At 54.0% G+C, this 27,483-nt stretch overlaps 2 protein-coding genes across 7 annotated transcripts; one reads left to right on the forward strand and one right to left on the reverse strand.

Moving 5' to 3' along the window:
• CCDC22 (coiled-coil domain containing 22) lies at window positions 1–13,966 on the forward strand. 2 transcript variants are annotated; one of them, XM_029241043.1, is made up of 17 exons: window positions 1–210; window positions 1,237–1,414; window positions 6,133–6,265; window positions 6,973–7,079; window positions 7,224–7,290; window positions 7,391–7,569; window positions 9,491–9,685; window positions 10,219–10,281; window positions 10,375–10,494; window positions 11,038–11,157; window positions 11,247–11,363; window positions 11,469–11,570; window positions 11,652–11,759; window positions 12,018–12,113; window positions 12,336–12,395; window positions 12,476–12,550; window positions 12,978–13,360. In XM_029241043.1, exons 1-17 carry the CDS (start codon window positions 161–163, stop codon window positions 13,089–13,091), a joined length of 1,884 nt encoding a protein of 627 aa, XP_029096876.1. In that variant the 5' UTR covers window positions 1–160; the 3' UTR covers window positions 13,092–13,360. The 2 variants fall into 2 exon arrangements, with proteins under 2 accessions (XP_029096876.1, XP_029096877.1); XM_029241044.1 differs by lacking the exon at window positions 1–210 and adding an exon at window positions 239–854 and having other exon boundaries at window positions 12,978–13,966.
• On the reverse strand, window positions 13,849–27,228 carry FOXP3 (forkhead box P3). Of its 5 annotated transcripts, XM_029241048.1 has the most exons (11): window positions 20,347–21,457; window positions 19,721–19,825; window positions 19,495–19,633; window positions 19,015–19,102; window positions 18,841–18,945; window positions 17,838–17,925; window positions 17,558–17,638; window positions 16,635–16,785; window positions 15,872–15,948; window positions 14,574–14,675; window positions 13,849–14,353 (listed from the first exon to the last, which is right to left on the reverse strand). In XM_029241048.1, exons 1-11 carry the CDS (start codon window positions 20,554–20,556, stop codon window positions 14,204–14,206), a joined length of 1,296 nt encoding a protein of 431 aa, XP_029096881.1. In that variant the 5' UTR covers window positions 20,557–21,457; the 3' UTR covers window positions 13,849–14,203. The 5 variants fall into 5 exon arrangements, with proteins under 5 accessions (XP_029096881.1, XP_029096878.1, XP_029096879.1 ...); XM_029241045.1 differs by adding an exon at window positions 27,216–27,228 and having other exon boundaries at window positions 14,025–14,675; window positions 18,841–19,102; window positions 20,347–20,578; XM_029241046.1 differs by having other exon boundaries at window positions 14,025–14,675.
• Between the last annotated feature and the right edge of the window lie 255 nt (window positions 27,229–27,483).

A 27,483-nucleotide genomic window follows, 5' to 3' on the forward strand; every position in this document is an offset into this window, starting at 1 on the left:
GCTTGCGCCGAACTGGGTCTCGGAACTACACTTCCCGGCTCTCCTCGCGCAGCCCGTGACACCCCTTGGACCGCGAGCAGGGAGCGGGCTTTCCACAGCTGCGCCTCTCTTGCTCGGACCCGGCCCTGGACCCAACCTCGGACTCCAACACGGCTCTACCATGGAGGAGGCGGACCGAATCCTCATCCATTCCCTGCGACAGGCCGGCACGTAAGGACACAGCCCCCGCCCACCCCGGAATGCCCACATCCGGGACTCCAAAACTCTGGACCTTGACATCTAGGGCTGCAACTTCAGGACCCTAAGACCCTCCCTCCTCCTTACACACACACACGCACGCACACACACACACGGGGCCTCCCAAACCCTTTGACCGCTACACTTGGTAAACCCCAAACTCCAGGACCTAGACACCTCGAGACCTTAAAACCTTGGAACCTCAAGACCCGGGATCCTGAAATCTGTGGATCTTGACATCAATACCCTGGGACTCTGACATCTGGAGATTCTAAGCCACCTTTATCCTGTGAACCAGGGAACTTAAAACTCTGGGATCCTGGCACTCAGGGACTCCAAAATCCCCTGGGATTGGATACTTGGGAACCTTCAAACCTGGTTTCCCAATACCTGAGCCTTTTAAAACCCCAGGACTCTAAAATCTGGTGGCCTTAATGCTTGGTGACCCCGACGCACAAGGACTCCTGCATTCGAGGGTCCTAAAAACCCAAGATGACATCTAGGGAGCTTGATTTCTGGATTGCTTGAGACTGGGTGGTCCTGATACCCAGGGACTCTGACATTTGGAACTCCTGAAAACTCCAGCCTCCCAACATCTAGTCTCAAAATCCTAGCAGGTCAGTATCTAGGGGCCTCTGACATGCAGCAAACATGATATCTGGGGATGCAGAAACCCAGAGACTATTCCACCTGGGCTCCTAGGCCTTCCCAGACCCCAGAAATTTGGGGCTTTTAGGCATAGGGAAATTTGAGATTTTTTGAACTCGGATCCCTTCCATCCACCGTTCTACACCAAGATCTTAGGACCTGAGGACTCCCCCCATTCTCAGTTTTCAAATGGAAGTCAGCCAGCAACACCCAGGACCTGTCTGAACTGTGGCCACCCTCCCCACCCCATCCCAGTACTAGGGCTTCCAGAAGGCAGCATGGCCCAGCCTCATCCCTGTTTCCTGACTGCTTCCCCCCACCCCCTATCGAGACTGCCTCCTTCTTCTTCAGGGCAGTTCCTCCAGATGTGCAGACCCTGCGAGCCTTCACCACTGAGCTGGTTGTAGAAGCTGTGGTCCGTTGCCTGCGTGTGATCAACCCTGCTGTGGGCTCCGGCCTTAGCCCCCTGCTGCCTCTTGCTATGTCTGCCCGGTTCCGTCTGGCCATGAGCCTGGCTCAGGCCTGTATGGTGAGTGTCTTCCTCCCAATTACACACAGCCTCTTCCTTCCTCCTTCACAAAGTCACCAAGCTCCTTTGAGACTCTTGACTTTCCTCTCTGCCACCTCCCGTTGTGGCTTAGCGTTCATTAGTGGTTAAGGCTGCTGGCTCTGTGGTCAAACTGCCTGAGTAGTTCAGACCCTGGCTACAGCACTTGTTAACTGTGTGACCTTGCTAACTGATGCCCCTGTGGGCATCAGTTTCCTTATCTGTGAAATCGAGATGATAAAAGTAGGGTTGTCCTGAGGATTAAATGAGTTGATCCAGTTTGTGCCTGAGTTGCCCCTGGCTCTCATATTTTGAACTTAGCACCAAGAACTTTTCCCCCTATAGTACCCATTTACCAGTTCCTGAAAAGGCCCTGTTTTGAGTCACGTGCTCAGGCTGAAATTAACCACCACGTTCTCTGGTTGGGCCAGCTTGGATCACCTGGTCATCCCTACAGGGCACTGTGATTGGCTGCTCCTTCAGGATCACTTGGAGTTGGGGGAGGGAGGGTTACCTGAAGGAAGATATGCTGCTTAACTAAAACAGTGTCTGCACTAAAACTTTACTCTGCTCTGTTGCAGCTTACCTCTCGTGAGAATAATTTACATACTGTCTCTATTGTAAATAAAGTGCCTTCTGGTGAAGCACTCATGCCTCCCCAGTACAGACCTGTGTCCAGTTACTATATCCAAGGGCTCCAAGTAAATGTCATTTCTCCTGGCTCATTAGTTCTGGGATTTTAGGTTAGTCTCTTAACCTCTTTGGGCTTAAGTTTTCTCATGTGTAAAAAGGGTAAGAATTGTACCTACCACATAGGGTTGCTATGAGGATTAAAAATGAGTTCAGGGCTTCCCTGGTGGCGCAGTGGTTGAGAGTCTGCCTGCCGATGCAGGGGACACGGGCTCGTGACCCGGTCCGAGAGGATTCCACATGCTGCGGAGCGGCTGGGCCCGTGAGCCATGGCCGCTGAGCCTGTGCGTCCGGAGCCTGTGCTCCGCAACGGGAGAGGCCACAACAGGGAGAGGCCCGCGTACCGCAAAAAAAAAAAAAAATGAGTTCATACGTGAAAAGCTGGATATAGTAAGCTTTGTGCAAGTGGTATCACTATTATTGGATAGGCTTGATCTGGCTGCTTGTGTTCCAGCAACTTGTGGCTACGTAATGAATGTCAACATGCCCAGCGTACTCAGTATATGGTGGTAGAGGGACAATAGAGTAACTACAGTGAAACCTTCCACTTAGCCCCAAGGGACTGGGTGGTCAGGTTTCTTGAATTTGTTCCTTGCTTGTGCAGTTTCTGTCTCTTAGAAATAGGCCTCAGAGCTCTACCCTTCCCTTGGCTCTCTGGTTCACCTAGTTCTCAGGAGTTCTCAGGTTCTTCTGTCTGGGGCTCTCGGTGGCCCTCGAGGCAGGCAGTCTGTCCCCTGGCCTGGGGCTGTCTTCTCGAGGATGGCACTTTATAAGGGGAAACTTGTGTCCTGTTTGGCTAGGAGGGTGCACAGTGGGGCGTGTTGAGGAGGGGCCGGGGATCAGGCTTCCCCCAGTTTTCTCTTCCTCCCTTCTCTCAGTGCTGTTTCCCACTGGATTTGGTGGTGACCTACTTTTCCTCACACTAACTTTAGCGTGAGTATGGCTTTTTCCGTGATTGAGAGGTTCACGTGATTGTCTGGCCCCAGAGCCTCGGTTTGCCCTGAGCAGGTAGAAAAGGTCTCTCTTAACCCAGCTGGGTGCTGCTCATGTAGCCCACCTTGGCTCAGCACTGCCGCCTTCTGGTGTCTGCCTCTTCATGTGCCCTACTCCTGGCACCACTTTTTGCTACTCAGCCACTTCCATACTTTGGTGTCTGTCATTTCACACATCCCAGTCCTGGAGTGAGTTTCTGTATCAGTCACAGCCCTTTGATTGCAGGTGTCGGAAAAAACCCAAAGTAAAGTAGCTTAAAAGACAGTGGTTTTCACACTGTTTTGACTGTGATCCTCTGAAATAAATGTATCTTACGTTGTGACCAAGTACACATATGTGTGTATAATAATGATGTTTTTTGAGTGTGTGCTCTGTGCTGGGCATTGTGGTAACCTGGTGTTAACTCACTGAATTCTGGTGACAACTTTCTGAAGTAGGCACTGTTGGTATCCCTTTTCTCAGGTGAGAAAAGTGAAGCTCAGAGAGGTTAAGTGATTTGCCTGCGGTTACCCAGTTGGTAAGAAGCAAAGCTTGGATTTGCATCCACGAAGTATGCTTTCAGAATCCATGCAACTCTGGCCCAGAACCTTGATGGGCCCTTTTATCCCTTAAAGCATCCACATTGGGAAAGTACTGTCAGCCCCATTTTACAGCTAGAAACTGAGCTTCTTGGTGGTTGAATAACCGGTCCAAGGCCTTATAGCCAGTTAAGTAGCACAGGCTGGATTTCAACCCCAATCTTTTTGACTCCAAAGCCCATAGCCTCTTTTAAAAACATTATTTACTATTTTGTGTGGGTCATTTTTATCAGTCAGGGTCCAGTCCAGAGACACAAACCCCAGCAGTAATTTGAATAGGGAAATTTCAATATAAAGAATTGTTAACTGGGTAAAAGATGGTTAACTACTGAAAGAGTCAAAGAAATCTCCAAGGTGTGACAGAAGTAACACAATACCTTGAAAAGTCCCACTGGCACTCCAGACCGTTCACCTCGTTACCCTTACCCGTCTGCTGTAAGGGGATTACCTTGATTAGGTTCTTGTGTGTCTTTCCAGTTTTTAAAAAATGAAGATATAAGCAAATATAAATATATATTCTTATTTCCCCCCTTTCTTACACAAAAGAGAGCATATACCTAGTTTCTTACCTTATTTTTTCCCCTTGCCACATATCCTGGAAATCATTTCATATCAGGCAATCATTTTTTTTTTCCTTTTTGCAGCTGCAGAGTAGTTCATTGTATTTATGCACTGTAGTTTATTCAACCCCTCTCCTATGCTTGGACATTTAGGGAGTTCCCAATATTTTGCAAATAATGCTGTAATGAATAATCTTATGCATATATATTCTTGAATTGTTGGAGGCCTGTCTTCAGGGTAAACTCCTAGAAGTAGGATTGCTAGGTGGAAGGGTAAACGCATACGCCATTTTGTTAGATTTTCCCCGATCGCCTTCACTGGGATTGTTTAGTTTCTGCCTTCCCAACAGCAGTGTACGAGAGGGTGCCTGTTTCCCCACAGCCTCACCCACTGAGTGTATTGTCAGAGTTTTGCCCATTCAATAGGTGAGGAATAGTCTCTCTGTATAGTTTTCCTCCTAGCTTTGTACTTTGAAAAACTTTCAAATTTAAGGAAAAATGAAAACAGAAAAATAACACCATTCTCCTAGCTTTCTGTGTTGTTAACATTTTCCTCCACTCTTTTCTCTCTATCTGGGTACACACACACACACACACACACACACACACACACACACACATACGCACACAGTTTTTTCTGAACCTTTTGAAAGCAGCAGACATCATGACACTTCATACCTAAAACTTTCAGTGCGTCTCTCCCAAGTAAAAGGGCATTTGCCAGTATAACCACAGTATCACGATCCCACCCACGAACTGAATATTGATAGAGTAATAGTATCTAATATTTAGTGCATGGTCAAATTTCCTCAGTCGTTACAAAAATATCCTTTTTAGCTCTTTTTGTTTCCAACTACAGAGTCCAATCTAGGATCATACATTTCATATCACTGTTACATTTCTAATCTTCTGTATCCAGCAGTCCTACTTAGTTTTTGTTTCTTTGTTTCTTTTTGCAATGATACATGTTTTTGAAGAATGCAGGCTGGTTGTTTCCTGGAATGCCCCATAATCTGAATTGGTCTGATCGTTTGCTCATGACTAGATTCAGGTCTGGGGCAGGAACTCTGTGCAAGTGATAGTATCTCCCTGCCCGAGTGGACCTCAGGAGAACGTAATGTCAGGTTGTCCTGGATCGGTGATGCTCGTGTGGCGTCTCTCCGCGTGCTTTCAATTCAAGTCGCTCTTGTAAGCAAAGTTGGACATATTTGCATATGTTTAAGGGCCGTTTTTCATTCTCTTTCTGGGAATTGTCTGCTCCTATCTTTTGCCTCTGTTACTGTTGCACTGTTGGTCTTTCTGCTTGTGTAGTTTTAGGCACTCTTTATATACTAGTGAAAAAGATTCACTCTTTGCCTACGATATGAACTCCAAACATTTTTTCCCAGCTTGTCATTATGCTTTTGACTTTGCTCACTGTAATTTTTCTTTAAAAATTTTTTCATGTATTCAGAAATACCCATCTTCTCTTTCATGGCTCTGGATTTTGAGTCATATTTAGAGAGGCCAGAGCTTTAATTTTATTTTTTTTAAAAATATTTATTTATTTTGGTTGCGCCGGTCTTAGTTGCGGCACGTAAGACCTTTGCTGAGGCATGCGGACTCTCAGTTGTGGCACGCATGCCACAACTAGTTCCCCAACCAGGGATCGAACCTGGGCCCCCTGCAATTGGGAGCGTGGAGTCACACCCACTGGACCACAAGGGAAGTCCCTGGAGCTTTAATTTTTAAAGCTCTGAAGGCCTTGGTGAGCCAAGGGGAAGCTCAGAGGGTGATGGTTGGTGAGAGAGTGGGAGCGTTTGTGGTCTCAGCCCTGGGCTCCCAGAACAGGAGGATCCTGCCTGCCTGACTGATAGCGGCCACCCTTCCCCACCCCCAGGACCTGGGATATCCCTTGGAGCTTGGCTATCAGAACTTCCTCTACCCCAGTGAGCCTGACCTCCGGGACCTGCTTCTCTTCTTGGCTGAACGTCTGCCCACTGATGCCTCTGAGGACGCAGACCAGCCTGCTGGTATGGGGTGCCTGGGGCGTGGTGGGGGTGAGGGAGAGGGTGTTGTGGGGGCTGAGAGAGGTGGAAGTGGTGAAAAGGTTGACTGGTGGGTGTGGGGTATATGTCTTCAGGAGAACTAGGTGGGAGGACTGGGGCTGGGAGAGGGGATGCAGGGCAGAGGGAAGGGAACTGGGGCTTGGGCTGACCCAGGTGGGGAGTTGGTGCTGGAAGGGGCCTCTCTGCCTCACCTCCTGCCTTGCCCCCGCCTCGCCCACTCTACTCTAACCACACCAGGCCACTCTGGCCTCAGGGCCTTTGCATCTGCTGGCTTACTCACCCAGATAGCCTCATGGTTCACTCCCTTACCTCTTGGAGGCTCCTGTTCACATGTCACCTCAGGGAGGCCTTCCTTGGATTGCCTTGTTTAAAATTATATCTTCCTCTCAATGGTCCTTATCTTCCTTTCCTGATGACCACCTGACAGTCTTCTGTATTGTACTTACGACCTTGGTCACGCTCTCCTCTACCTGCCTCTGCGGGAGGGCAGGAGGATATTTATCAGTTTGTTCACTGAAGTAGCCCAAGGGTCTAGAATGGTGACTGGTACCAAGTAGGTGCTTAATAAGTGTTTGTTGAATGTCTGAGTGTGTCAGGCTGCTTTCCCAGGGTATGCATTTTTGGAGTTGTGGCACTGTCACCTGATTGACACTCCCTCCCCGCTTCCCTAGGTGACTCAGCTATCCTCCTCCGGGCCATCGGGAGCCAAATCCGGGACCAGCTAGCCCTGCCCTGGGTCCCACCCCTCCTTCGCACTCCTAAGCTGCAGCACCTCCAGGTGGGACCCCTCAACTCATGTCAGTGTTGCTTGTTGCTGCCTTGCCTGCCTTGTCCCCATTTGGGTGCTCAGGTTTTTGGCCCCCTCCCCCTGGTGCCCCCCGTCACGATTCATCCTAGAGGTCTGATTCTGCTCTCTCACCAGGGCTCGGCCCACCAGAAGCCTTTCCATGCCAGCAGGCTGTTCATGCCTGATTTGCTCTCCAGAGGAGGTGACGATGAGGCTTTGGAGAGGGGCTGGGGGGAGGGGTAGAGGTGGGCCTAAGTGCATGGTGAGGCAGGAGGACTGGCTGACTCTGTTGCTGCCTCCAGAGCCCCGGGAGTTCCAGGCGAGTCCCCTGCTGCTACCAGCCCCCGCCCAGGTGCCGCAGCCTGCTGCGAGGGTGGCCTCGCTCCTTGAACGCCACGCCATCCAACTCTGCCAGCACACGGGCCGGGACCGCCCCAGGGATGAGGACTGGGTCCACCGGGCATCCCGCCTCCCCGTCCAGGTACTGCCCAGTGCTTGGTCCCTGCTGACGAGGTCCCTGCTCACTGTGGTTCCCATTTCGTTTCCCGTTAGTCCTCTGCCCCTCTCCTTTCCCCACTTTGTCCCTCTCTTCCATCGTCTCCTCCCTGTGTGCAACTACCTGGCTCCCTGCCTGAAAGAACATTGGAGTCAGAAAGATTGTGGCCCTCGCACAAGTCAGTATGGCCCCTCGGAGTGTCCGCTTCCTGCTGTGAGACACGGGTGGTGATACTGCTCTCTTCTGAGGGCGATGTTCCACCGAAGGACGTGCACAGGCAGCCAGAGCTGTCAGGATCTGCTCCCTTCCTCCCTGTTTCTACTACCTTCTTCCTGCCCCTGATTCGCTCCCTCTTTCTCTGTCTCTGCCGTCATCACCGATATGTGGCTTCCAGATCTCTGCACCGTCTCTTCTCATCACTGGCTTTCTCCTTCTGTGGTTTTGCTGCCCCTCTTTCTCTCTCCCCACTGCTGTCTCCTCGTTTCTGTGTCTCTGCCTCATCTACCTCTATATCCGCCTCCATCTCCCCTCTGTCCACCTCAGTATCTGTCCCCATCCTCTCCCCACTTTGTCCGCCTCTGGAACTGTCTCCTTCCGCCTCCTCCGCTGCCATTTGTTCTGTCTTTATCTTTTTCTCTCTTTTTTAAACTTACAGACATTTCAGACACAGAAGTAGAGAGAATAGTCTCATAAACTCTATGTCCCTGCCATCCACCTTCAATTATAAGCCTTTTGTGGGAATTCCCTGGCGGAGTGGTTAGGACTCAGCGCTTTTGCTGCTGAGGGTCCAGGTTCAATCCCTGGTCGGGGAACTAAGATCCCACAAGTCGCGAGGCACAACCAAAAAGAGAAAAAAAAAAAGATATAAGCATTTTGCCAATCTTTCCTCATCCCTTCTCTAACATTTTTTTCTGTAATATTTTAAAGCAAGTCCCAGACATCATATCATTTTAACTCTAAATACTTAAGCAGACATCTCTTAACTCATAAGGGCATTCACTTTTTAACACAACCCCTGGGCCATTTTCACACCTAACAGAATTAACAGTGACCTCTTTTACTTTTGTTTTTTTTTTTAAAGCTTTGTATATGCATTTTATCTTTTGAACCAGAACCTATTACATCTTTTTTTCACCTAAATTTATTTATTTATTTACTTTTGGCTGCATTGGGTCTTCGTTGCTGCGTGCGGGCTTTCTCTAGTTTTGGTGAGCAGGGGCTACTCTTCATTGCAGTGCGCAGGCTTCTCATCGCGGTGGCTTCTCTTGTTGTGGAGCACGGGCTCTAGGCACGTGGGCTTCAGTAGTTGTGGCACGCAGGCTCAGTAGTTGTGGCTCGTGGGCTCTAGAGCACAGGCTCAGTAGTTGTGGTGCATGGGCTTAACTGCTCCGCGGCATGTGGGATCTTCCTGGACCAGGGCTCAAACCCGTGTCCCCTGTATTGGTAACAGTGACCTCTTAATACCATCCAACACTGAGTTCGTAATCAGATTTCTCCAGTTGTCTCAAAACTGCCTCTGTTCTCATGTCTCTCTCTCTCTCTCTCAATTCCACTCTGCCTCTGCCCCCTTCTTTGCCCAGCACCTCTGACTCGGTTTCCGCTCTGTCCCCACATATCTTTTGAGTGTTGGTCTCTAATTTGGGGGCTGCAGGCTTACTTCTCTCCCTTCCCACAGCCTCCTCCAGTGCAGGGAGCCAGTGGGTAGAGAGAAGCAGGGCTGAAGAAGAGGAGGCCCCATCCTCAGGGAGCTCCCAGGCCTGTGGACCAGGAGAGTGGGTCCAGGCCCCCTTGTGGGAGAGGCTGGATGGCTGGTGTGACTTGGGGGTAGCACCTTGTCAAGCAGCTCCCTGGTGGAGGCAGGGCCTTGGGTACCCAGCAGGCCTCCACACTTTTCCACTGTTTCTAGGAGGATACTCGGACTCAGCGGCAGCGGCTGCAGAAGCACTTGGCCGAGCATCTGCGCCAGACCTGGGGCCGGCCAGGGCCCCCCCAACAAGCCCGAGACCTGGGAGAGCTGCTGCAGGCCTGGGGTGCTGGCGCCAGGACTGGTGCTCCCAAGGGCTCCCGCTTCACACATTCAGAGAAGTTCACCTTCCATCTGGTGGGTGGGCCTGAGTGGCCCTGGGACATGCTGATGGGGCCAAGGCAGTATTGCTTTATGTACACACACCACATTTTATCCATACAGGGGCCCGTGTTCTCACCTGCCCTCTCCCCATGGTGGATGGGCACCCAGAACGGTCCCCTGGCTTCTTGGGAACTTCCGTGGAGAAAGGGTAGAGGGGTGGGAACTATGTAAGCGTGTAGGGCTGCTCTTTGTGCAGACCCCAGCTTTTCCTGGGCAGTTTCCTCTGGACATATCTTCTCTCCTTGGATGGTCATCCAGAGGGGCCCTCATCCTTCTCATGGGCAGATGGGCAAGAGCTGTGTCAGGGTCAGGGAGGTTTCTTTATGAGCAAACACTCCAGTCTAAGGTCACAGAGAGTGCATTGATCCTCACACACATTCTGACAGCCGTCAGTGGTACTGTACCTGGGTATGGTGCTGGGAAGGTGCTTTTGGTGGGTGTTGAGGCTGGGCTGTGAGGGGCAGGGCTTTCCGCGACAGCCAGGATGCTCCTTTCTCGCTCCCCAGGAGCCCGAGGCCCAGGCAGCCCAGGTGTCAGATGTGCCGGCCACCTCCTGGCGGCCTGAACAAGTGAGCAGAGCAATGGTGAGGCGGGGGAGGTGTCTTGGGCCCTTGGCTGTCTACTGGCCTGACACCCCCACCCCGACTGCCTGTGCCTCCCAGGACACATGGGCAGCTCAGGAGCAGGAGCTGGAGTCTCTTCGGGAGCAGCTGGAGGGAGTGAATCGCAACATTGAAGAGGTTGAAGCCAACATGAAGACCCTGGGAATCAACCTTGTGCAGGTGGGTGTGGGAGAGGGGCTGTCCACCGGGGTCAGGTCACAAGTCCGGCCTAGACGGCTTAGAGGGACTTGAGGGGGTACTCTGTAGAGGTCTGCACTTGTCAGAAGGGAGACATGGGAGACACTGGGGACCTGTGGGCTTCTTGAGGGTTCAGGAGAATCAGTGGGAGTGAGAGGGCGATGTAGGGTTGGGGGTGGGGGTGGTGTTGGACCTGCAGGGGTTAGAGGTGCCTTGGTGTCTGTGAGAATCGGGAGGGGTGTAAGTGTCCGTGGGCCTCTGTAGGGGCTTGTGGGGCTCATCAGGGGTCCTGGGAAGTCAATGTGGAGGTGGAGGGGTCAGAGGGGCCTGTGGGTGCCTGTCACTGCTTATAGGTCTCTGTTACTATCAGGAGGGGTCCGAGGGGCCCATAGGGCCCCTAGAGGGATGTGTTGTCATCTGAGGGCCTCGGGCTAGGCCAGGGCTCTCCAGGCTTAGCGGGGGCTGGGAGGTTGTGGTGTGCATGGGGCTTCCCCACTGACTGGGAGTGGGGATCCTGGGTGCCAGGTGGAGACCGAGTGTCGGCAGAGCAAGCTCAGCACAGCGGAGCATGAGCAGGCCCTGCGCCTGAAGAGCCGGGCGGTGGAGCTGCTGCCCGACGGGGCTGCCAACCTTGCCAAGCTGCAGGTGGGGCTGGCGCTGAGGCTGGGCCGGGAGGGTCGGAGTTGGATGGGCCCAGCCAGTGTGACATGTAGCCTCCCTGCCACCACCCCTAGCTCGTGGTAGAGAGCAGTGCCCAGCGGGTCATCCACTTGGCAGGTCAGTGGGAAAAGCATCGTGTTCCGCTCCTTGCTGAGTACCGCCACCTCCGAAAGCTCCAGGACTGCAGAGAGGTAGGTGGTGGGGTCCGGGGCCATGGGTGGGGCGGGTTCGGTCCCTCCCTAGGGGGCTAGCCCTGCGCTCTGCCTCACTGCCCTCTACGCGTGGGGTCCTGGCAGCTGGAATCTTCTCGACGGCTGGCAGAGATCCAGGAGCTGCACCAGAGTGTTCGGGCAGCTGCTGAAGAGGCCCGCCGGAAGGAGGACGTCTATAAGCAGCTGGTAAGGCCCGTGTGGGGGCCCTGGGCCACTCAGAGCTGGGGAGGTGTGGGTGCTAAGGGAGCACCTGCTGTCTCTGCCTAGATGTCAGAGCTCGAGACCCTGCCCAGAGATGTGTCTCGGCTGGCCTATACCCAGCGCATCCTGGAGATTGTGGGCAACATCCGGAAGCAGAAGGAAGAGATCACTAAGGTACGCCATCGTGGCCAGGGAGGGTGGGTCATACGGGTAGATATGCCGAAGGGGCAGATGTGTGTTGCAGGGCTACACGGGGACCTCACACCCTCTGAAAGTCAGAGCTATCTGGCCATACCCAGACACAGAAGAGCCCCACACAGTCCACTCCAGCCACCCCTGACCCTGTCTGGATGGGACAGCATAAACGTGAATGCCCTCAGCTGGCCGGCTGCCCGCCCCAGACGGGCTCACGGCTACCCTGGTCTCTGCCAGATCTTGTCTGACACGAAGGAGCTTCAGAAGGAAATCAACTCCCTGTCTGGGAAGCTGGACCGGACGTTTGCGGTGACTGATGAGCTTGTGTTCAAGGTGTGGGGCAGGCCGGGCTGGGTGCGGGGGAGGGGTGGGCCTTGGGCCCTGTGTGAGCCTCGTAGGTACACTGATGCTCAGGCCTGGCTTTGCCCTGGGGAAGATGAAGTCAGGGAGTGGGAGAGGGTGGCCTTGTGGGGGCCTGGAGGTGGGGGTGGGGTAGGGGCGGGGTGAGGCGGGGACAGCCCACCGACACCTTCAGGGTCTCCTCTGTCTGGTCAGGATGCCAAAAAGGACGATGCTGTTCGGAAGGCCTACAAGTATCTAGCTGCCTTGCATGAGGTGAGGGGAGAAGCGTGCCTGGGGGCTGGCTGGGGTGGGGCCAAGTTGGGGTGCAAGCCTTCTGCTCCTGCTGTCCCCAGAACTGCAGCCAGCTCATCCAGACCATCGAGGACACGGGCACAATCATGCGGGAGGTTCGAGACCTTGAGGAGCAGGTGAGGCCTGGGGCTGGGAGGGCTAACCAAGGCAGGCCCGGGGACAGCTCCTCGGTTTATGCCAAGAGAGGCTGTGGAACCAGACACAGCCCTGCCCCTTAGGTGCTGTGTGTGTGACCTGGAGCAGCCCAGTGGCCTGCTCTGGCCCCCTCCTTCCCCCTGAGGGTCCTCACGCCTGCCTCCCAGGGCTGTTGGCAGAGGCTTCAGCTCGAGTATGTGGTAGGCGATCCTGCCACATAGCAAAGGATGCTTTAGGTGGACGGATGACATGTGCAGAGGCCTGGCGGTGGGACAGAGCAGGCTGCTATTGGAGGGGGTGGAAGGAGCATGGGAGGGGCCCTGGGTGGCTGTGATGGGGTGGGGCTGGTGAGCAGGAGCTGGGAAAGCGGCCCTGCACGCTGAAGGGCTGCGGTTCGCATTGCCTTAGATTGAGACGGAGATGGGCAAGAAGACCCTCAGCAACCTGGAGAAGATCCGTGAGGACTACCGAGCCCTTCGCCAGGAGAACGCTGGCCTCCTGGGCCGGGTCCGTGAGGCCTGAGCAGCCCCCAGCAGAGGTCTCCCCCAGGCCTCAGGCAGGGATTTGGGGTGCTGGGGGCACTGGCCAAGCACTGGCCCGGGCCATGCCCTCTGCTTGTGGTCCAGTTCCTCCTGCTGTAGTCTTGGCCCCAGACCCTTGCCCACCTGACCCCAACCCTTATCTGGGGCGACCATCCAGAGTGTGGAAGCTCAGCTGCAGTTTATTGCGGAGGGTGCTGGGGGTTGGGGCCTTGGATCTCAAATAAATGAGGGGCTCTGTCTGCAGTCTAAGCTGAGGCATGGATGGGGGCACAGGGCACAGGGCTCAGGATGGGGGAGGGGGCGGGTGGCAGGTGAGACACTGGGTACATTTGGTGAGTCGGTGTGCATGGCCCTGGGTGTCTGCGTGGGACTCAGGACGCCCACTGGGGTGCTTTGTGGGTGCGCATGTGTGAGACATGCAGGTGAGTTCAGAGAGTCTGTGCGACCGAGCGTCTGTGTCGGGAGCTGTGTGATACCGTGTGTGACCAGCATGTGTCTGTGTGGCTTTCTGGGACCTGAGATCCTGAAGGTACCGAGGCTGCTTCTGTGCGGGTGTCTGGGCATGCCCCGTGTGACACTGCACCTGTGGGCCTGGAAGCTGGCTACGGGTGTGTGCTTTGGGGCATGTGGGTTGACAGGACTGTGCTCGGGTGTGACTGTTTGTGTGACTGCGGATTTGAGGTGGTGTGAGTGTACTGAGGCAGGCTCTTCGTGTTTTAGGGTTTGTATTGAGTCCAAGGGACAGGATTGCGACTCTCTGTGTCCTTTCCAGCCCTAAGGTCATCTGTGAGAGCGACTGAGGCAGGCTGTGTGTGTGGTCGGTTGTGAAGGCTCAGTTTGGCTGGAGAGCCAGTCGCAGGGGGCTGGGGCGGGGGTGTGGGGTTGGGGCCAAGGTCCCTCTGAGCAGCCTTGGTGCAGAGCATGTGATCCAGGAGGGCGGTCAGCTGGGGAGCAGGGTCCCTGGCCAGCAAGATGGTGCACACCTTACTTCTTGGTCCCTGCAGGGACGTTCAGGGCCGGTCACCCCTGCCTCCAGCCACTTCTACTCCCCCGTTTTGGCCCCTGTCCTTCCTTCTTTCCTTGGCTTTGAGGTCAGGAGCCTGGTGTGGGGTTGGAACACCTGCTGGGCCTCTGGCTCCTCTTCTTGCGGAACTCAAACTCATCCACGGTCCACACGGCCCCCTTCTCACTCTCCACACGCACGAAGCACTTATGCAGGCTCAGGTTGTGGCGGATGGCGTTCTGTGGAAGGAGGACCAGCCAGCCGGGCCGGGGACGTTGGGGAGGGGAGCAGGCAGGCAGTCATCCTCTGAGGCCAGCAGTCCCCACCAAAAATCGACCTCCTGCCCTTTCTCAACATGCCTACAAGCCCAGTCCCAGGCCCACCCATTCCTGAACTTGACCCAGCACCGCAGTGGCATTTGAGGCCCTCCCAGCCACTGCCACCTCCGGAGGTGCTCACCTTCCAGGTGGCAGGGTGGTTTCTGAAGAAGGCGAACATGCGTGTGAACCAGTGATAGATCTCGTTGAGTGTCCGCTGCTTCTCGGGAGCCTCCAGGATGGCCTGGAGGTTAGGGGGTGTGGGGGTAAGGGGAGCCGCTCCCCCAGATTCGGACTGAGAGGGGCACTGGCCCACCTTGGGCCTTCTGACCTGGGTGGAACTGTGGGGACGGGGGAAGGAAGGGAGATGGTGTGGGGTGACGGGTCAGAGACAGGGTTAGAAGCGGGGTGAGGGTAGGGCTGGGATTGGGATGGGGTTAGGTAGAGGATCAGGGCTGAGGTTGGAGTGGGGTCTGCTTCAGGGTTAGGGCTAGAGTTAAGTTAAATTTCTGGGGTAGAGTTGGAGTTGGAGTTCTCTGTGAGAGTGAGGTTTCAGGGTTTGGGACGGGTAAGGGCCAGAGAGTGGGGTCCAGTTAAGGATTTGGAAGGGGTAAAGGACCAGGCAGAGTTAAAGGTCAGGGAAGTGGCTGGTTAAAGGTCAGGCTGGGGATGAACTGGGGTGAGTCGAGGGGCGAGGGGTGGGATGACGCGTGACATTAGGTCAGGAGTCAGAGGTGGGCCTAGTTACGTAGTTATTTTATGTGTCAGGGATGTGGTTAGTTTCAGGGTCAAGAATGAGGTTGACTGTGTGTGGTCGTTAAGGGTCAGGGCTGGGATTAGGTGTGGAGTGAGGCTAAGGGTCCGGGAATTTGATCTGCTTGGATTTAGGAATGGCATTGCGTCAAGGGTCAGTGACCACAGCTGCGGTGAGGCTCCGGGTTGGGATGGGGCTAGGTAGGTGAACGGGGGGCATTGTGTAGGGTTAGGTGTGGGCCTAGGATAAAGGTCCGGGCGGGCTCTGGTGAAGCCTCTGGGAAGGCATTAGGGGGATGAGGATGAAGGGGTTGGGACGGGTCAGGTGTTACAAGGAAGGGGTTAGGGATAGGGTCTAGGGGGGAATGCGTCGGCAGACTGGGGTACGTCTGGGCTGGTGAAGGAGTTTGGGGGCTAGTTTGGGGGCTATTTATAGGCCCAGGAGGCAGTTAGGTTTGGATTTGATGTGGCCATCAGGAAGGGGGTGTGTTGAAGGCCAGCTCTTAACTTGCACTGGCTTGGATGGCAGTTCAGTTGTGGGTTTGGGGGCAGGTCTGGGGTGAAGATGGGGGATCACATCTGAGGCGTGGGTTTGTTCAGGCAGGAGCCCGCCTGAGGGTGCTCAGAGAGAGGCAGACCCTCCACCCCGCCCTCTCTTCCTTTTCCTCAGCCCGGCACTCTGCTTACCCAGCGGATGAGGGTGGCATAGGTGAAAGGGGGCCGCATGTTGTGAAACTTGAAGTAGTCCATGTTGTGGAAGAACTCTGGCAGAGGTACGGTGGGATCAGGCCCCGTCAGGGAACTCCTCGCTCCCTCTCCCACCCTCTGCTCTCGACCGACCGGCTGTCGAGGCTGCATGCCTGAAATCCCACCGTGAACACCACTTTCCAGGATCACAGTCACTGTTGGCTAAGCACTTGACATAAATGATATCATTTCCCCTTTGCACCACTCCCACCAAAATGGGGCTTATTCTCCCCAAGGTTTAAAAGAAATGAAGTAACTTCCACACGAAATGCATGTAACTGGTTAAATGGCGGAGTCAGGATGGCACTCGAAGGCCCTAATCGCTATTAAGCCCACAGCCCAGACTTTGCGGGTAGTAGGGGATTGGTGAGCTTGGGCGAGTCACCCTGCTTTTCCTTGGTGGGGAGAGGGAGAGTCCCTGGGAATTACTAAGCTAGCTCCCTCCCTTCTGATGACCAGATGGAGTAGCTGAAGTGCAGAGTGAGTGAGCCCTAATCCTCGGGGGAGACAGGGCCAGGACTAGACATCTGAGACCACGATGGGGGCTTGGAGGCCATGGAAATCCAGAGAGGAAGCTTTTACGAGCAGTTACCAGTTTCCAAAGGCTGGGTGGCAGTGGTGGGGAAGAGCAGTCCCCCGCCCAGTACCAGGCAGGGAGATGAGGGGCTCAGAGGGCACCACGTAGGGCACGTACCATCCTTACCTGGGATCGTGCTGTTTGCATGGCTGCCCCAGAGGTGCCTCCGCACAGCAAACAGGCCTTCAGGGGCCTCTTGGGGACCCGGCCAGGCTGGGACAGTGGTGCCCGGGGTGCCAGTGGCTACGATACAGCAGGAGCCCTTGTCGGATGATGCCTGGGGGAAGAGGGAGAGGCTGGTGACCCAGAGGCTTAAACTTGCCACTTTAGTTTTAAATAAGTGTTTTTAAAAGTAAGGGCAGCCTCTTCTCAATTCCACTCTGATGTAGAATCCCACAAAGCAGCACGAGCCATATTTATTAAAGTGCGGGTATGGACACTAGTGTGTGTAGCACACCAGTGCCAGGGCCACGAGCTAGGGTTGAATTGGGCTCCTCTGCTACCCAATTGCGACCTTGGGAAAGTCACCTAAGCCTCCCTGGCCTCAATTTTCCTTATCTGTGAATTGGGGATGATAGTAATACCTACCTCACCATGCATCATGGGGATTAAATAAGTTAACGTCACCAAAGTGCTCACAAACAGTGCCTGACACCCAGGGCCAGCTTCTGTGTGATCTCTGAAGGTCCTGGGGCCCTGCACTTTGTTTAATGCTCTGCGGTCATCATTTTGAAATCTGAGCCCCGTGATTTCATTTTGCACTGGGCCCTGTGAGTTATATAGCTGGTCTTGCCAGCGGCACACAGTCTGCATTCAGTGTTTGGCGATTTGCTGTCGCTTTGCAAACTCAAGATCATGATTTGGGATCTTAAGGTCAGAGGGTTTGTAGGTAGAAATGGACAGATTCCTAGGTCTGGGCATGTTTGGAGCTGGGGACAGGGGCCCAGAGATCCCAGGGCCTGGGTGCAAGGATAGGTCCCCCGCCCCCTGCAGGGCCTCTCCCCTGCTCCCCAGCAGTCTGTGCAACCTGTAGGCCTGGGGTGGCTCACCGTGGATGGAGCCTTGGTTGGGGCCATCTTCCCAGCCAGGTGGGCTTGCATAGCACCCAGCTTCTCCTTCTCCAGCACCAGCTGTGAGGACAGGCACAGAGTGAGGCCTCAACCTGATCTTTCTCCACCACGTCTTTGTGTAGGCTGTGGTCTTCCCCGGGAGTGCCCTGCCCCCTTCCTTCCTTCATGCCAGCCCCATCCTGGGTGAGCTTGTATCCTGGCACAGGGTGGACGTACGGTTCACCCACCGCCACCCTGCCCCCGCCCCCCCCCATGTCACCTGTTGCTCCAGAGACTGCACCACCTCCCTCTGGAGGAGACACTGCGCCCTGCCCTTCTCATCCAGGAGATGGTCTGCCTGGCAGTGCCTGGGTAGCGGAAAGAGTCCATGCGGGTGACCATGGCGAGCCTGGCTTCTCGGCTCAACATTCCTAGTGGGGAGGGCTCAGACCCTCTGGGAGGAAGGTCTCTCCTCAGAGCCTCAGCCTCCCTCCCCTCTTTCTACCTCAGTCTTCCTTTCACACCTGTCATTCCTTCAACATATGCTACTTGGCATCTACTGTATGGCCAGGGTGCTGGAGATGATGATGGAACGGTAGTGAGCTGAGAGTGGGAAAGGCATTCCAGGTGGAGAGTACAGCTTGTGCGAAGGCCTGGTTGTGAAGAGGACGGGATGCACTGAATTGCCACTGATAGTTGGGTATGGTTGGAAAAGGGGTGTGTGTGTGTGTGTGTGTGTGTGTGTGAGAGAGAGAGAGAGAGAGAGAGAGAGAGAGAGAGGAGAGAGAGAGAGAGAAAGAGAGAGAGAGAGAGAGAGAGATGGGGCTGAGAGGAGGCAGCAATAGCCATTGTGAGGATCTGGGACTTTGGGGGTCAATAAAAGGCTGGTGTGTTGGCATGAGGGGGGGTAGCAGGGCAAAGCAGTTAGGAGTGTGGATTCCGGAGGCTGGCTGTTACTCAGGAACTGGGTGATCTTGATCAAGACACTTAACCTCTTTGGCCTCAGTTTCTTTGTCTGTAAAATGGAGGTAAATCATAGCACACACCTCTGTTATGATGCCCCCATTATACAGATGAGGAAACCGAGGCTCCAAGAAACTAAGTAACTTGCCCAAGGTCACAGAGCCAGTGAGTGATGGAGCCAGGATCTGAACCCGCAGTCTCAGCTTTTGCCTCTTTCATGTTACCCCTTATCGGGATGAGGCCTGAGCTGAGACCTGCACCCCAGACCTCCTCCCACAAACTGGGGCCCCCCTGGACCGGAACAGGCCTGACCCACTCACTTGAGGAAGTCCTCTGGCTCCTCGAAGACCTTCTCACATCCGGGCCACTTGCAGACACCATTTGCTAGCAGTGAGTAGGAGCCCTGGGGCATGGTTGAAAGGGTGCTGGGGGGACAAAGTGTGTCAGAGGAGGGGATGGCAGGGCAAGGGTCCTTCCCAGCCCTGCACACTGACCTGTCCTTCCTGGGCACACCGGGGCTTGGGAAGGTGCAGAGCAGTGCTGGCTCCCTGGACACCCATTCCAGGCTGGCCACGTTGATCCCTGCAGGTGGGGACAGGGCACCTCTGGGGGCTGGGGGCCAGGCTCTGGAGCTCGGCCCACAAAGCCTCTCATTTTGAGCTTCCCACCCTCCTGAGCTTTGCAGGCCCAGACTCCCAGGGGGCTCTGTGGTCCCTAATCTCCAAGGCTACTGGTGGAGCAGCTCAAAGACTGCGCTGACATTTCGACTAACTTTGCAAAGATCTGTGGTTCCGTGATTTTGACATTCTGTGTCTTTAAGGTTCTGAGCCTGACATTTTTAGAGGTTGGAGTTTCCAAGATGATAAGGCCTGACACCTCTGGCCTCCTGAGGGCCGCAAGTCAGCAGCCCACACCACTTATGTTCAAGGATTGGGGGCTCTGGGCTTCTGTGGAGCTGTGGGGTACAGTGTTACCAGGTGGCAGGCCGGGCCGGGCCTTGAGGGAGAAGACCCCCGTAGCAGCAGTGGGTGGCGGGAGGCTGATCATAGCTGGGCTGTCCAGTGGGCGCACCTGCAGCACAGGGGTCCGGGCATGGGCATCCACCGTTGAGAGCTAGGGGCACATGGGGTCCACTTCAGCCAGGTCCTCTCCCCAGTTCTCCCGCCTGCTCCCTCCTCCCTGCCTGTTCTGGGTTGGTACCTGGTGCACAAAGTGTGGCCTGTCCTGGAGGAGTGCCTGCAAGTGGGGCGAGGGACCCAGCCGTGCTCCAGAGGGTGCCACCATGACGAGGGGCACTGTGGGCAGCTGGGGGAAGGCAGGCGGGTGAGATGCCATCCTCATGTTCACTGTTCTACACGTCTAACCCGTATACTCCTCACCAACGACCCCACGTACTAGGCAGAATGACCAACCCCATTTTACATATGTGGAAACTGAGGCTCACGGAGATTGGGTGACTTTTTCAAGATCAAACAGCTAATAAGTGGCAGAGCTGGCCTCCATCCTGTCACCTCACCTCCCTGGGCCCCAAGCCCTCTGTCACAGGGGGATGGAGACACACATGGCTATGCCTGTGGGACCATGATAGGGTCTCCTGTCCTGAGACAGGGATTGGGAGGTTGCGGAGAGCCTCGAATCTCTGAGACCTGCTAAGTGGGGACTTTCTTGGCCCCGTGACATCTGCATAAGTCACAGACGTGCCTGGGACCCAGAAAACCACTTCCTGTGCCCCAGCTGGGCCCCCCGCCCAGTGCCACAGTAAAGGTCGGCACCTATAGGCCCAGGTACCCCACCCTGCCTGCCCCATCCTGGGCCCTAGGCCTCACCTGCAGCTGCGATGGTGGCATGGGGTTCAAGGAGGAAGAGGAGGCGTGAGCCCCACCTCGGAGGTCCCGGCCCTGGAAGGTTGTCCCCGGGCCCTTGGCTCCCAGCTGGTCTGAGGCCTTGGGTGCAGCCCTCCAGCTGGGCAAGGCTCCTGGGGATGGGCTGAGTACCAAGGAAGGGGCCAAGGGCTTGGCTGGCCTGGGGTTGGGCATTGGGTCCTTGTCCGAGGGCAGGCTGCGGGGACACAAGGGGAAGGAGTTACAAACGTGCTGGGGTGTGTGTGAAATGCTCAACCATCTGAACCATGTGGACACCCCCTCTGGTCAGAGCAGGCATTGGCTGGGGTGTGTCCCAAAGGGGCCCCAGCTCTGGTCACGTGTGTGCGCATGTGCACACACATACTCGGTGTCAGGAGCACGGGCGTGCCTGTGTCTCCAAGCACACGCCATGTGCAGACATACACGGACCCAGCGCACAGCGTGCCTGTACACGCTGGCACAGGCCTGGTGGGGAGGTGTCCTCCCTGAGGGCGGTGGGGAATTTGGGGTGGTTTGTGGGGCCTCAGCCAGGATAGGTCTCAGCCCTCCTGTCCTCCCTGAACCCAGTGTAGGCCACACGACCTTTGCTGATCCCACGGGGGCTGCTTTCTGATTTTCTCCTGGGAGCATTATGTTACCCCAGTGACAGGCATATCTGGGAGTGCAAGGTGGGCATGGACTCCAAAGATCCCTCTGGCTGCTGTGAGGGGGGCAGACTCTAGGAAGGTGAGGGCAGAAGTAGGGGGACTAGTGAGGAGGCTACTATAATAGTCCAGGCAAGCAACAGTCCAGACCAGGATGATGGCAGTGGAGATGGTGAGAAGTGGGTGGGTTCGGAGTTAATGTTTCGAAGGTGGAGTCAGGAGAATTTGCTGGCAGCTTGGATGCGGAGGGTGAGAGAGGGAGGGTCAAGGTGACTTCTGGGTATTAGCTGAGCGGCTGGAAGGACGGAGCTGACATGACCTGAGATGGGGGAGATGGGGGAGCAGGGTTGGGGGTGGTGATCCAGGTGTGGAGGGACATGATGACTCTGGTGTTAGACATGCAAGTGGCAAGGCCGTGTGGAAGCTGAGTACAGGAGCCTGGAGCTCTCCATCTGAGATCATCTCTGGGCTCCCGCCCTGCATGGAGCTGGCAGGGCAGGTGCCAGAGAGGAGGAGAGATAGACTCTCTTGAGCCGGGGCCTGTGCGAGCTCCTCGACTCGGCTCCCACCGGAGTTCATCCCAATCTCTGCTCTTCAGGCCTGCCTCCAAGCCTTTGTTCATGCTATTCGACCTGCCTGGAATGCCCGCTCTTCCTCTCTTCCCCTATCCAAGCCCTACCCAGAAAATCCTCCAGAATGGCTCCAGAACCTTACACTCCCCGATGGGCAGGGCCTTGGTTTCTCGGAATGCTAGAGTACCAATCTGAGAGGAAGCCAGAGCTGGAAGGGACTGCCAAGCCCAACTTCCATTTTACTGAAGGGGACAACCAGGTACAGTGTCCCACAGCCCCATGGTGACTTGAGATCTCTACTTCTTTCTCCGGAAAGTGTGTGTGTGTATGTGTGTGTCTCCCCACCCCGCCCCATAGCACTGGGTTGGGCACACAGCTGCCGAGAGCAGCCCTGGGGAGCAGAAGAAGGGCTCTGAGGGGGCAGTTGCTCCTTTCTTTCTTTGCTTTCAGCTCATGGGGGTTGCCAGAGTTATGGTGCTGACGGAGGTGGGGGTGTGAATCCAGGTATTTAAACCCTTACTCCCTCGGGGCCTTAGAACATTACTGCGTGAGAATCAGGAGCCTGGGTCTACGGAGGCTCAGAACAAGGGCCTGAATGAGTGCATGAAGGTGGAGATCAGGGTGTTGCTTGTATAAGCCAAGGAATGTCAGAGCGCCAGCAAACCATCCGAAGCTAGGAGAGAGAACAGATTTCTCCCTCGTAGCCCTTCAAGGAACCAACACTGCTGACACCTTGATCTTGGACTTCTGGCCTCCAGAACTGTGAGACAAAACATTTCTGTTATTTAAGCCACCTAGTTTGTGGTACTTTGTCACAGAAGACCTGAGCGAACCAACACTGATTTTGGTGAGTGAGTGGATGTTTTCCACCGCTCTGGCCTGGCCTACACGGCTAGCCTGTGGTCACTTCTCAAGCTGCCTGGACCCTTGGCCAGAGCCTATAAGAAATCGCCTCCTCAGACACATCTGGAACAACCTGACTCAGGGCAGCATAGATACATTCTCAGAAAGGGGCCGTGGATATGGTCTGTCTCGTGGTGGGGTACCTGGAGGGCCAGGTTGGGCAGCCGGCTTCCTGTACTGTCTGTTGGGGCATCCTTTTCTGACTATTTCTTAGAAGCCACATGGAGGATGTTTCTGGGACATAGTTTGTGTTTTCGTATCGGGGTCTGCATCTGGGCCCTGTTGTCACAGCCCCCGACTTCCCCAGATATTTCCGCCATTGACGTCATGGCGGCCGGATGCGCTGGGCTTCATCGGCACCAAGGAGGAAGAGAAGGGGGCAGGTACCCTACCCCACGGGTTTCGTTCCGAGAATTGGCCGTCCCGTCCTGCAGCCGGCCAGGCCCAGGTGGGGTGATGTGGGTGCTGGCGGATGTGGTGAGTGACGTCCGTCTGGCCACCATGACAAGCCCCGGGCCCTGTAGACCTGGTCCTTTTTGGGCCATGGAGAGGCCCAAGGTTTGATGCTTGGGGAGCGCCATGCAGACCCCACAGAGACTGGGACCCTCAGGGTCTTCAAATGGTACTATGCTAGAACCTCAGAATCGTAGAACATCATTTCTTAGATTCAAATGATCCCAGAATCTCAAACCCACAGACTCTGTGGGGTCCATGGGTCCAACTTCTCAGTAGGTGAAGGCCTATGTCCCTGGTGTCCAAAATCACTGGAACTTCCCGAAGTTCATAGTGCCTCCCGCCTGCCAGGCCTGGAATTGCAGCAAGCCTCCCCTCAGCCTCCCTCCTAAGTTCTGTGAAGGTAGGAGGGTCAGAATCGTCCCCTCTGCTTCCCCCAGCCTGGGGCCAGGCTCTGACACTAACTAGCTGTAGCTCTCCTTGGGCTCATATGTAAAACGGGACAATAATTGTACCCATCTTCCAAAGTTAACGCACATGGAATGCTTAACAAAACGTTGGTGATCAGTAGATGGACCCCTGCAGGGCCTCCATCTCCCTGTCCATTCTGGGACAGTGCTCCCAGACTCACAGCCGTTCTGCCATAGATGGGGAGGGAAGGAAGGGGACATTGAGGCTGGCAGACCTTCAGCTAGGACCTCATGGTGGGAGCAGTCAGAGCCCTGGCCTTTGCCGGTAGAGTCTACCACCAGGCTCTCTGGAGGAGCCGTGGGATAGAGGATCCCAGGGACCTGTGCCAACTCTGGGGACACGGCTGAGGTCTGTCCACAGCCAGACCCACAGATATACCGACTGACTTATGTCCCTCTAGTATCACCACCCTCTGGCCATGAGGCCTCCTGACCCATGGGGCCCTGGGACCCCACCCAGCCTAGCTCTTGTGAGGCTAGCCCCACACTGTGACCATGAGGGTCCAACTTGTGAGAGGGTAGAAGGGGGAACGGCAGCAGCTGGGAGACAGCCCAGGGTCCCCTTGCCCCTGTCATGGGTGCTGAGGGGTAAACTGAGGCCCATTGTGGGGGAGAGACACAGAGCCAGGGCCCCACTGAGAGTCCTGAGATCTGAGCTTGGGTCTCAACTCTACCACTGCATCTCTGTGAGGCCTTCAGAGAGGCCCTCCCGCCCATCTCCCAGCCTCAGTTTGCCCCTCTGTACTCTGGGAAGGGGAGAGGTGTGGAGCGGATGAGGGCCAGGGGCCTTGTGCTCTGTGTCTGAGTGAGCTGTTAGGTGTCTGTAGGGCTTTGATTCGATAACTGCCGTTCTACCCAGGGGACTGGCTGAGAGACAGAAACAGAGATAGACAAACAGACATAGGCAAACAGAGAGACACAGAGAAGAAGAGCTACAGAGAGAGATGGGAGAGACATGAGGTGGGACAGAGATAGACACACAGAGAGAGAAACAAAGAGAACAAGAGACATAGTGAGAGACACCGAGAGAAGGAGAGACAGTGAGGAGGGGGAAGGAACCCATAGGAGCAGAAAGTCAAAGAGAGAACAAGAGAGACAGAAACAACACAGGGAGATGGGGAGAGACAAAGAGACAGAGAGAGAGAGAGAGAGAGAGAGAGAGAGAGAGAGAGATGCTCCAAATATGAACAGTTGTTGGTCTCTGGCTGGAGGAGCTGATCCTTCGTTATTCCAAAATAATGAGGAATAACAAAGGGCAAGATGCCAGGGCCTTCGGCCGGGCGCTATATTGTATTGCAGAGCAACAATCAGCAAAGCGCTGTGGCCCTGGCACCAGAACAGACACCGAGGAACAGAACAGAATGGAAAAGCTCAAATACAGACCAATGTCTAGAGGGAATGGAGTTTGTGATGAACACAGCATTTCAAACCAGGGGACGCTGGAGAATAGATTGTTTAACAAATGGTTCTGGGATAATTAAGGGGAAAATAAAGCTAATGACTAACCAGTCCATTTTTCCACCAACCCCTTCCTGCCCAGTTTGAAATGTCACCCTCATCATGTACCCTAAAATAAATTCCAGATCCATTAAAGAGATAAATAATAATCTTATATGGATCTTGGGTTTATTGTATGCCAGGCCCTAGGCTAAGCATCTAACAAGGTTGAGAGATTTAATCCTTACAACCACCCTTTGAGGTCAGTACTATTATAACCATCACAGTACCTATGAGGAAATGGAGGTATCGAGAAGTTAAATGCCTGGCTAAAAATCACACGAATTGCTTGAGCTGAGGCTGGGTTTGTCCCAGACAGTCTGCTCTAGTACCCACACTCTTAACCTCTACAGTAAGTGGAAAAAATGAAGCCATAAAAGAGAATAAAAGCCAATACAGGTGAACATTTATCTCATTTGCAAGTGGGAAAGGACTTTCTAAGCACAAAACCAGAGACAGTAACCACAGAAGAAAAGACTAACCTTGTTGACAATATAAAAACATCATAAGCATCACAAAACAGCATGAACAAATAGCAAAACAACTTCAGTAAATGATGAATTGAGAGAAAATATTTGCTATATATGTACGGCTGATGGAAGGCTAATATCCTTTTATATAAAGAGCTGTGACAAATCAATAAATAAAAATGATGAACACCCTATTAGGACTAAGGACTTGACCAGACAACTGAAAAAAAAAAAAAAAAAAGCACATATGGTCAACAAACAGTATAAGTTATCGAAAGATGCAAATTTCAACAACATGGTAATATTTTTCTTACCTGTTATGTTGAGAAAGGATTAAAAAATGATAATACCCACCCACGGTTAGCTTGAGTAGAGGGAACATAAAACAGGACAACCTTTTGGAAGAACAATTTGCAGAGAGGGTCAGAAACCTTAAAAATGCACAAACGCTTTGCCCTAGCCACTCAATTTGTAGGAATCCGAGGAACTAATCCGGGATGATTATGCGAAAAAACTAGAAACAACCCGAATGTCCAAAAATCAGCACTTGGTCGAACAGTCGTGGTTCATACCAGTGTGAGGACAGTCTGAACAGTTATGAAAGATCATACGTTGAAACATTTTTCAGTGACCTACAAAAATGCTCCTATTCATTGAATAAAGCAGAAACAAAAGCAATAGATAGCTAGATAGCATGATTCTAATTTGGTTAAAAAATACTAACAGTTAACACGCAGTGAGCACTTGCTAAGCCTGCAGAGACGAGGTCACCCCAGACCTGAATGGCCTGCTCTGTTCCTGGACATGGATCCTGGCCCTCCCCCCACAACACCAGGTCCTGAGGGTAGAACCCCACAGCTAAACCATGGTTGACAATTGCGTGAAGTGCCCCCCTGGAGGGTCTCCTCATGCGGTGCAAGCGCAAGTTCAAGTTAAGTGCTCAGCCCAACCCGACAGCCCACAATCCTCTTTCGATCGGGGCAAACAGAATTGATGCTCATTCTTGTAAAATGTAAATGTCCTCCTCGACATTACTCAACACACTGTTATTAAGCGCCAACTGTACAAAGCTCTGTGCTGGAGGCTGGGGGTAGAGGGGGAGAGGCAGGCAGGGGGAAGGGAAGACGAGTGAGCAGGAAAGGCGGTGGGAGAGACGGAGGAAAGGAGATAAATGGAGTGTGGTCAAGTTGGAGGAGACAGCGACAGGGGAGATGGTCAGAGCCAGAGAAAGACAGAGGGGTGGAGAGTCTGCATGCCAGGGAAACAGAAAGAGAGGGGCAGAGAATCACGAAAAGAGTGAGACAGAGAGGGACGGGAGATATCGAGAGAGAAGAGCCAAAGGTATGTCAGAGACGTTGCTGAAATTTCCAGTTACACCTGGACAGTGTTTCAAGTTGTTCAAAGCTCTGAGATTCATAAAGACTGGCAGCTGATATATTTAAAAAATCCTACCCGTCCACACATCGATCCATTTATTTATCTTTGCCTCTGCCTCAGCACTGATTAAGTACTTGATCTATCAGTCTTCTGGCGTTTGTTATTAGTATTATTACTGTAAAAAATACCTTACCTGACCAGGACCACAGGAGCTGCTGCGTGTGTCTTGCTGGTCCCCGAGGGCCCCTGACTACCCTCCAACCCAGTGCCTACCTCACTGTCGTCTCTTCCGCTGGACCCGCATCTGGTGGGGGAGAGCGGGGACACTCACCTTGGTGAAGTGGACTGACAGAAAAGGATCAGCCTGGCTTGTGGGAAACTGTCACATATCAAAAACAACTTTGCTTTTATACCGAGAAGAAAAACCACGGTGTGGAAGCCACAGACCTCTCTCTTCTAATAATCCAATTTTTTTTTTCGATGAGTGTGTACGCTGATAATCACGGGGTGGGGGGGGTTCTCATAGTTTTTTCTCTCTCGCTCTCTCTCTCACTCGCTCGCTCTGTTTCTCCTCTTCTTGATTATGAGACTTAAACGGAAATTTTGAAATTTTGGGTTTTTTCTTTGCCCTTTACGAGTCATCTGAAAATATGATTTCTTCCCCTCACTACAGAGGTGAGAGGTATCAATGAGATAACAGGGCTCATGAGAAACT

The sequence above is a fragment of the Monodon monoceros genome, unplaced genomic scaffold (assembly GCF_005190385.1).
Source record: "Monodon monoceros isolate NGI ecotype Baffin Bay Population unplaced genomic scaffold, NGI_Narwhal_1 Super_Scaffold_22, whole genome shotgun sequence".
Classification (NCBI taxonomy): Eukaryota; Metazoa; Chordata; class Mammalia; order Artiodactyla; family Monodontidae; genus Monodon; species Monodon monoceros.